The sequence below is a fragment of the Camelina sativa genome, chromosome 12, assembly GCF_030686135.1.
Source record: "Camelina sativa cultivar CO46 ecotype springtype chromosome 12, ASM3068613v1".
Lineage (NCBI taxonomy): Eukaryota > Viridiplantae > Streptophyta > Magnoliopsida > Brassicales > Brassicaceae > Camelina > Camelina sativa.
This window is the reverse complement of record NC_141891.1, coordinates 15,616,597-15,623,976: the sequence shown is the minus strand read 5'-3', so window position 1 is coordinate 15,623,976 and position 7,380 is coordinate 15,616,597. Positions and strand designations below refer to the sequence as shown.

Here is a 7,380-nt window from a genome sequence, read left to right as displayed (position 1 = left end):
CGTTAATTTTGACCAAAGCTCAACAGATTACTCTATTTGTTGAGCATCTTCTCTAACTCGGTCAATGGAACCACATGCAGTTGATACCATTTTCTCGGTGAAGACTACACTTACCTTTTATCTATTTATCATATGATTCATATCCTTACTACTGGTTCCAGTACCATGCAAATGGCTACATTCTTACCTCCATCAAATCCTTACTATAATGAACTTATATATACGCAAAACACATCTTAATTTTAGATTATATGAATAGAAATACACGTGCATTGTCAAACCGTTCCAAAACCCACCACGACAAAGTCAACAAATCGAACTCCAAAACGATTTACAAACTATTGAAAGAAGAGCAGAGACATTTTTGCTATATCATATGTGATCATTTTTTACATGATGATATAGACACCTTTCCCCATCTCAACCGCAGCACCCTCCTCCTTGCGAGGTGTTACCATCTCTTCCACCTGATGGTCCTGGAATTCCTCCATATCCCACTTTGATTCCATATGACTCATTTGACACATCAAACACACCATCTTGAATCTTCTTGTATATTGTTGCGGCTGTCTTAATGAATGCCTAGCAAAAATTCACAAAACACAACAATAGTCGAATCCATGTTTAGTATTTGCAATTGGTAAATATAACAACATTGATCAAAATCTACTTGTTCCTCTCTCCCTTCTCTGTTCTCCCACTGCCTAAGTTTAATTAAGGGACACTAGAGAAAGCATGCAACCACATTGGAAGGTATGGGGGTTTACCTCCTCAACATTCTGAGCAGTCTTGGCAGAAGCCTCCATGAATATAAGGCCGTGCTCCTTTGCAAACTGCTCTCCTTCCTCTGTGCTAACTGCCCTCCTGTGAGCAAGATCACACTTATTCCCAATAAGCATGATCGTCATATTTGCATTTGCATGCTGCCTTGCATCTTCTAGCCAGCTAGCTAGATGGTTAAATGTCTCCCTCCTGCAAAAAAAACAGATCAACAATATTGTGAGTGTCTGCACTGAAACCGTTACATTTTTGTAACTGGTTCAGATGTTTAGGTGTCAAGGTCCCTTATATAAAAGAAAGAATAACGTCGACAAATACAACTGAGGTCATTATATCAAGATCATGGGCAACTTCTAGTTATACTACACAAAAACAGAATTTGATTTCATGATCATTCTTGATAAGATAAAGAAAGAAGCAAATGATTTACCTTGTGATATCATAGACAAGCAAAGCCCCAGCAGCACCTCTATAGTATGACCTTGTAATAGACCTAAAGGATTCTTGACCAGCCTGGCATGCCCATATATCACAGAGAAATATTAGCCAAGACAAAAAGATATGAGTTTTCAACATTTCTATAAAGCCTAAGCGGCTAAGTATAATCCCATGAATTGGCATAGGCTATGGAAACTTCAAAATAGCCAAATAATTGTTAAAAGATGATGTACGCAAATCAATCCAGGTATTCACGGAAACGAGATAGAGATCAATCATGAAAATTCAAGAAGGTAAGGGGGGGGGGGGGGGAGAAAGAGACCGTATCCCAGATCTGAAGCTTGATGGGTTTGTTGTCGATGGTGATCATCCTAGCCCCAAATTCAACACCAATGGTAAGGTCATGCACCGGTTGAAACCTCTTGTCGGTGAACTGAAGCAAAAGGCATGATTTCCCTACTCCTGAATATCACAATCCAATACACACACACACAATTCAACAACAATCACAAACCCTCTCGATCTTTTGAATCAACCAAAACATCACATAGATTCAGATCAATTCGCTTTTAAATTTTTAGCAACGAAACATATACATATGTTCTCCTGATTCATCTCAATTCCTAATGGATTGCAACAAAAGAAAAAAAAAAAAAAAAAGAGAAGGCAGAAGGAGTTTACCAGTATCGCCGATGATGATATACTTGAAGAGATAAGCATAAGACATTGAATTTGAAGAATCGAAATCCGCAGGTTCAGGCGGATGATGAAGAAGGAAGAAGAAAGAAGAAGATACGCAAAGGAGAGAATCTATTTCTCTCTATAAAGACGGGACAAGGACGGTTTGTTTCTCCAGCCAAATCCAGCGATGCAATCAACCCTGTATTGTCGCCAAATTATCAAACTCCTGTCGTTTTTATATTTCGTAACCAAACGTTGTGCCGTTTTGTGTAAACAAAAAACAGCTCGCAGTCTTGTTCATAAAAATAATAAAGCTGTAAGTAACCTTTGAAAAAATTGATATCTTTGTCGACCACTGTTAGAGAGAGATGGGAAGCGGTGAAGGTGTAGTAGCTCTGTTTACTCTCTCCCTTCTCTTTGTCTCGTATGAGGTAGTGGATTCAGCAATCGGTGTGAACTGGGGAACGTTGTCGTTTCACAAGATGAGACCTTCAACTGTGGTGGATCTACTCAAAGCGAACAAGATTACTAAAGTTAAGCTCTTTGATACCAATCCAGATGCGCTTCGAGCTTTGATGGGTACTGGAATCCAAGTTATGGTCGGCATTCCTAATGAGATGCTCTCATCTTTCAATTCTGATTTGTTCGTCCAGCAAAATCTCTCTCGCTTCATCGGCAAAAACGGTGCTGATATTAGGTAAAAGGTTACCATTTCTCTCTTTATGCTATGATTCAACAAATCTCTCAGCTGAAATCTTTGTAATGATAGGTATGTTGCAGTAGGGAATGAGCCGTTTCTGACTGGTTATGGTGGTCAGTTTCAGAACTTAGTTGTTCCAGCTATGGTTAATTTGCAACAGTCTTTGGTTAAGGCAAATCTTGCTAACTATGTGAAGCTGGTGGTTCCTTGTAATGCGGATGCGTATGAGGCTAATGTTCCTTCCCAGGGGACGTTCCGGCCTGAGCTCACACAGATCATGACTCAGTTGGTTTCGTTTCTCAACTCTAATGGCTCTCCTTTTGTGGTTAATATCTATCCTTTCCTTAGTCTTTATGGAAACTCGGATTTCCCACAAGACTATGCCTTTTTTGAGGGGAGTAGTCATCCGGTTCCTGATGGGCCTAACACTTACTATAATGCATTTGATGGGAACTTTGACACTCTTGTTTCTGCTCTCACCAAGCTTGGATATGGTCAGATGCCTATAGTTATTGGTGAGATTGGTTGGCCTACGGATGGAGCAGTTGGTGCTAATCTCACGGCAGCCAGGGTTTTTAATCAAGGGCTTATTAGCCATGTGTTGAGCAACAAAGGAACACCGCTCAGGCCAGGCTCTCCTCCTGCGGATGTCTATCTTTTCGGATTGCTTGACGAAGGAGCGAAGAGTACATTGCCTGGTAACTTTGAGAGGCACTGGGGAATCTTCTCTTTCGATGGACAGGCCAAGTATCGTCTCAACTTAGGACTAGGCAACAGAGGACTCAAGAATGCAAAAGATGTGGCTTACCTTCCTTCTAGGTGGTGTGTGGCTCACCCAGCAAGAGACATGACCCTAGTTGGAGACCACCTCAGGCTTGCTTGCAGTGAAGCAGATTGCACAACGCTCAACGACGGGGGCTCGTGCAGCCAGCTTGGTGAAAAGGATAATATCTCATACGCTTTCAACAGCTACTATCAGATGCAGATGCAAAATGAAAAGAGCTGCGACTTTGATGGACTTGGCATGGTCACCTTCTTAGATCCTTCAGTTGGGGATTGTCGGTTTCTTGTGGGCGTTACTGATAAAGGCTTATCGTCAAGTGCTGAGGCAATGGCAAGGTGGTCTATCTGTCACATTTGCATTGGAGTATTGATCTGGACTCTTACAATGTGAAGTTGGGAAATTTTCAGAGTTACATTTTTTGAGCGATATAGTAGAATATAGGATGGAGAAATTACATAAATATAGAGGGTCAGATGTATTTTATTGTATTTGAAATCACGTATTTTGAGCGTATAAGCTGAAAAGCAGAACCATTGTATCTCTGTAATATCTTATTGGGGACTATATTAGAAAATCAGAACCATACAATTATACTACCTTTGTTGTCAATGTAGTATCTAAGTTGAGACTCAAATACAAGGTTGTCAAACAGATTGTGATCATCACTATAGTTTCACTTTCACTAATCTTCCAAGTGCTTCCTGGAGTATATCTGTTACACCTGTTCATGAAAATCTTCTCTCCAACAATGGTCCCTTCTTTGACTTGGACCAGATTCCCTCTAATCCTGTTTCGATTTTGCAAGGTGATGTGAGCTCAAACAGCCTCCTGTCCTTCCAAATTTCTATTGCACCCTCATGTGACCCAAAATTGGCCACATTAAACAAGTATTAATGATTCTTTCATTGCACATATTTTTATTCAAAACAATTGAAGAAACATAGACATTTTATTAGTCTACACTATAAGCATCAACAAGAATCTCAAATTCAGATATCTGGAAGGGGGAACAAAAGATCAAAGAGCTAAAGAAGTCATGAAACAATACAATAATGTCAGAAGAATAAATCGGAGAGAGGCCAGAGTATGTCTCTACTTCTGCCTCTTGTAGATCTTAGCCAGGAAAGATTTTAGCACTGCTTGAATTTCTTTACTCTGGTGAGCTTCGATCAACTTTGTCAGCTTCTCATAGCTTTCCCTCTCATATTCCATGAACACAGCCTATGAAATATCAAGATCAAAAGCAGATTATGGTACATATGAGATCTAATGCCTCTACTTTCATAACAGATGAATAACAGTCTTTTGCTACTTTGCTTGACTAACGAAAGGTCTAAATTTAGTTCTTAGTGACAAACCTCGAGATCAATCTCTTTGTAGAGAGCTTTCACCTTAGCAACGTTTGATGGCTCACTTTTACCATAGTTCTCCTGAGACATTGAAAAGTTATTCAGTCAGATTAACATGCTGTTCCCGCTTCAGTCTTATGCGAAAAATGATCCTTGTGCACATTAGAAAGAAAACTGATTCTCACATATAGTATCTTAGTCTGTTCTTCACTGCAGCGTTCCAATGCCTTAACCACCAACCAGGAGCATTTGAAATCCTCTATGTCTGTCCCTATCTGCGTTATACAACACATCCCCCATGAGATAAGCACCCATATACAATAAGATCAGCTTCAAAAACGCAACGTGTTGGCATAATATTTCACCTTGCCAAGTGTCTCGGGATCAGCAAAGCAGTCCAGATAATCATCCTATGGAAAAGAAAAGATATCAACTTGCTAATATTGCTCTTTTGGATCTTGAATTGAGCCCATAATATGAACTTACTCATGTAATAGTATCTAATTACCTGTACTTGAAAGTAAATTCCCATGTCAATAAGAACATCCTTCACACCAGTATGGCTTTCCAAATTTTCTCCCGCCATAAGCAATGCACAAGCAACCTGATTACAAGAATGAACGTTTAGTAGTTTTAAAATGTATCATCTGATGTGCCTTTCACATCCAAAGCATTTCTTTTGCTGCCTTAATAACTTACGTGTGACTCTAAAGAGATAGAGAGAGAGGGAGGGATTAAAAATATATACTCACAGGAAGATAAAATGAGTAATAAGCTGTTTTGTACTGGACAATACGCCTATGGCTGCACGTTTTAGAAAACTATATCATCAGTCAGAACATGTTAATGCTATTTCACTGCACCAACCATTAAGAAGAGACGAAAGCTCTCACATTTGCAAGGAGTACTTGGACAAATCTTTTTCTCCATCAAAGGTAGTGATCAAATCAATCATCTGTCCACAAGCTGTTTGAAACTCTACCTAGAAACGATGTAGGAACAGAGTTGAGATAAATTGTGAAACTGGAAAGTTAAACGCCAAAGAAATAGTTACCTCATTAAACAAATCAACGAGGTCAACATAGTAAGGCATTCCCTTAAAGTGCTTTTTGAGAATCCTGTGAATATGATTACGAAGTAGAATCCCATCGTTTATAGCAATCATACCAACCTTTGGCTGTCTGAACCAACAAGGCTGGCCACGGCGTGTGACAGAGTTGTCCATTATGTCATCAAGCACAAGGAAATAAGCTTGAAGCTACAATGCAAAAGATAAAAAGAACCATTGAGATGAAAGCCAAAGAGAGAGAGAGAGGGAGTGAGACAAAGAGAGAGTCAAAGAGGAATATATATACCCATTCAATACACCAACCAAGAGCACATGCGAGGAAAGTCTCTTTATCTGTCAATTCTTTACCTTGCTTCAAGAGCTTGTAGCTATCAACCACGGAGAGACCACGATTAAGCTTCCCTGCAGAACAGAACAGAACAGAACAGAACAGAACACACGTGTTTGATGTCAGTTGATTAAGTTTTGATGAAATGTCTGAGAGAGAGAGGCTCCTCTCACCGCCGCGTACATTGTAGTCAAGCATCTGCAAAGAGAGTCACCAAATCAGCAAAAAAAACGAATTGATCAAAAAAAATCTGAATTTAAATAGAAAAAAAAAATGAAAGTGATTCGAGGGAATATACCCGTTCAAGCCATTGACGAGACTCGTGGGTGAATTCAAAGGAAGGATCTTGAAGCAAGTCAGACTTGAGAGTAGAGTAAACATCGAGGAACGTTGATTTCAGATCCGCCATTGATAAGAGAATCAGGGAAGCTGTGCAAACCAAATGCTACACCTGATTCAATTGTTTATTGTGTTACTTTAGGGTTGTAAATTGGTCTGACCATAACCAAATGGGCATGTCCATTTGGACACATACCATTTATGGTTTATTTACGGTCAATGTCCAAATACATCCACACCCAAATCTGTCCAAACCAAATTGGACCATGACCAATTGGTTTGTTCATTGGTTAAAATACACTCATATTCATAATTATAAAGGTTCATAAACTCATAATTATAAAGGTTCATAAACTCATAATTGGTCTGACCGATCAAGACTCATAATTTACTAAAAGTTCATAAAACAAAGAGATTCGCTGAAGCTCCATAGTTATAGTCTTATAGACTTATAGACTTATAGGCTGAGGAGCCAAAGAAGAGCAATCACTGGCTTTTTCTTCCCTCCATCTGATCTCCCCCTCATATCCAATCACTAATACCAAGAGATTCTACGAAAACAAACATAAGATCCTGATCAATGACATTAACAAATCAACATTTTATAAAGACAGTATCGACAAGTTATAAGAATTAGTAAGTACTAAGTACCTTCTAAGTAACTCTGATCTTCTTTCTTACACCTTCTCCTTCCTCCCCTTCTTGTTCTCTTTCTTCTCCTTCTTTTTCTTTTTCTTCTTCTTTATCTTCCACAAAAGACTCGGTTCCACCTATCAAATGAAAACATAACCATCACTTCATTCATAGATAACAAAACAAAATCAAGTTATAAGAGCTAGTATACTTACTAATTTCCTCAAAACCTCTTAACCAGTTTCTTGCACAGATAAGTGCTTGCACATTGGATGGAAG

At 39.1% G+C, this 7,380-nt stretch overlaps 3 protein-coding genes across 3 annotated transcripts; 1 reads left to right on the top strand and 2 right to left on the bottom strand.

The window, feature by feature from the left end:
- Positions 1 to 221: 221 nt before the first annotated feature.
- Positions 222 to 2,217, bottom strand: LOC104731864 (ras-related protein RABB1c-like). The gene is made up of 5 exons (XM_087478399.1): positions 1,900 to 2,217; positions 1,541 to 1,680; positions 1,211 to 1,293; positions 768 to 972; positions 222 to 582 (listed from the first exon to the last, which is right to left on the bottom strand). The coding sequence occupies exons 1-5, from the start codon at positions 1,943 to 1,945 to the stop codon at positions 421 to 423; spliced, it is 636 nt and encodes a 211-aa protein (XP_087334525.1). The 5' UTR covers positions 1,946 to 2,217; the 3' UTR covers positions 222 to 420.
- Positions 2,073 to 3,979, top strand: LOC104731859 (glucan endo-1,3-beta-glucosidase 5). The gene is made up of 2 exons (XM_010451352.3): positions 2,073 to 2,596; positions 2,669 to 3,979. The coding sequence occupies exons 1-2, from the start codon at positions 2,268 to 2,270 to the stop codon at positions 3,771 to 3,773; spliced, it is 1,434 nt and encodes a 477-aa protein (XP_010449654.1). The 5' UTR covers positions 2,073 to 2,267; the 3' UTR covers positions 3,774 to 3,979.
- Positions 3,980 to 4,313: 334 nt separating this feature from the next.
- On the bottom strand, positions 4,314 to 6,755 carry LOC104731861 (farnesyl pyrophosphate synthase 2-like). Its single transcript, XM_010451357.3, has 11 exons — positions 6,428 to 6,755; positions 6,303 to 6,327; positions 6,088 to 6,203; positions 5,787 to 5,990; positions 5,626 to 5,714; positions 5,485 to 5,536; positions 5,241 to 5,336; positions 5,098 to 5,142; positions 4,918 to 5,007; positions 4,742 to 4,813; positions 4,314 to 4,604 (listed from the first exon to the last, which is right to left on the bottom strand). Exons 1-11 carry the CDS (start codon positions 6,536 to 6,538, stop codon positions 4,476 to 4,478), a joined length of 1,029 nt encoding a protein of 342 aa, XP_010449659.1. The 5' UTR covers positions 6,539 to 6,755; the 3' UTR covers positions 4,314 to 4,475.
- Between the last annotated feature and the right edge of the window lie 625 nt (positions 6,756 to 7,380).

What these genes read in the sequence shown, in the direction of transcription:
- LOC104731864 (XM_087478399.1), bottom strand. Translation starts at nt 1,945, where the DNA reads ATGTCTTATGCTTATCTCTTCAAGTATATCATCATCGGCGATACTG. An exon ending in TATCATCATCGGCGATACTG is followed by an intron (nt 1,681 to 1,899) that starts GTAAACTCCTTC and finishes TGTGATATTCAG; the next exon opens with GAGTAGGGAAATCATGCCTT. An exon ending in CTTGTCTATGATATCACAAG is followed by an intron (nt 973 to 1,210) that starts GTAAATCATTTG and finishes TTTTTTTTGCAG; the next exon opens with GAGGGAGACATTTAACCATC.
- LOC104731859 (XM_010451352.3), top strand. Translation starts at nt 2,268, where the DNA reads ATGGGAAGCGGTGAAGGTGTAGTAGCTCTGTTTACTCTCTCCCTTCTC. An exon ending in AAAAACGGTGCTGATATTAG is followed by an intron (nt 2,597 to 2,668) that starts GTAAAAGGTTAC and finishes TTGTAATGATAG; the next exon opens with GTATGTTGCAGTAGGGAATG.
- LOC104731861 (XM_010451357.3), bottom strand. Translation starts at nt 6,538, where the DNA reads ATGGCGGATCTGAAATCAACGTTCCTCGATGTTTACTCTACTCTCAAG. An exon ending in TGACTACAATGTACGCGGCG is followed by an intron (nt 6,204 to 6,302) that starts GTGAGAGGAGCC and finishes TCTGTTCTGCAG; the next exon opens with GGAAGCTTAATCGTGGTCTC. An exon ending in TCGTTGATTTGTTTAATGAG is followed by an intron (nt 5,715 to 5,786) that starts GTAACTATTTCT and finishes CATCGTTTCTAG; the next exon opens with GTAGAGTTTCAAACAGCTTG.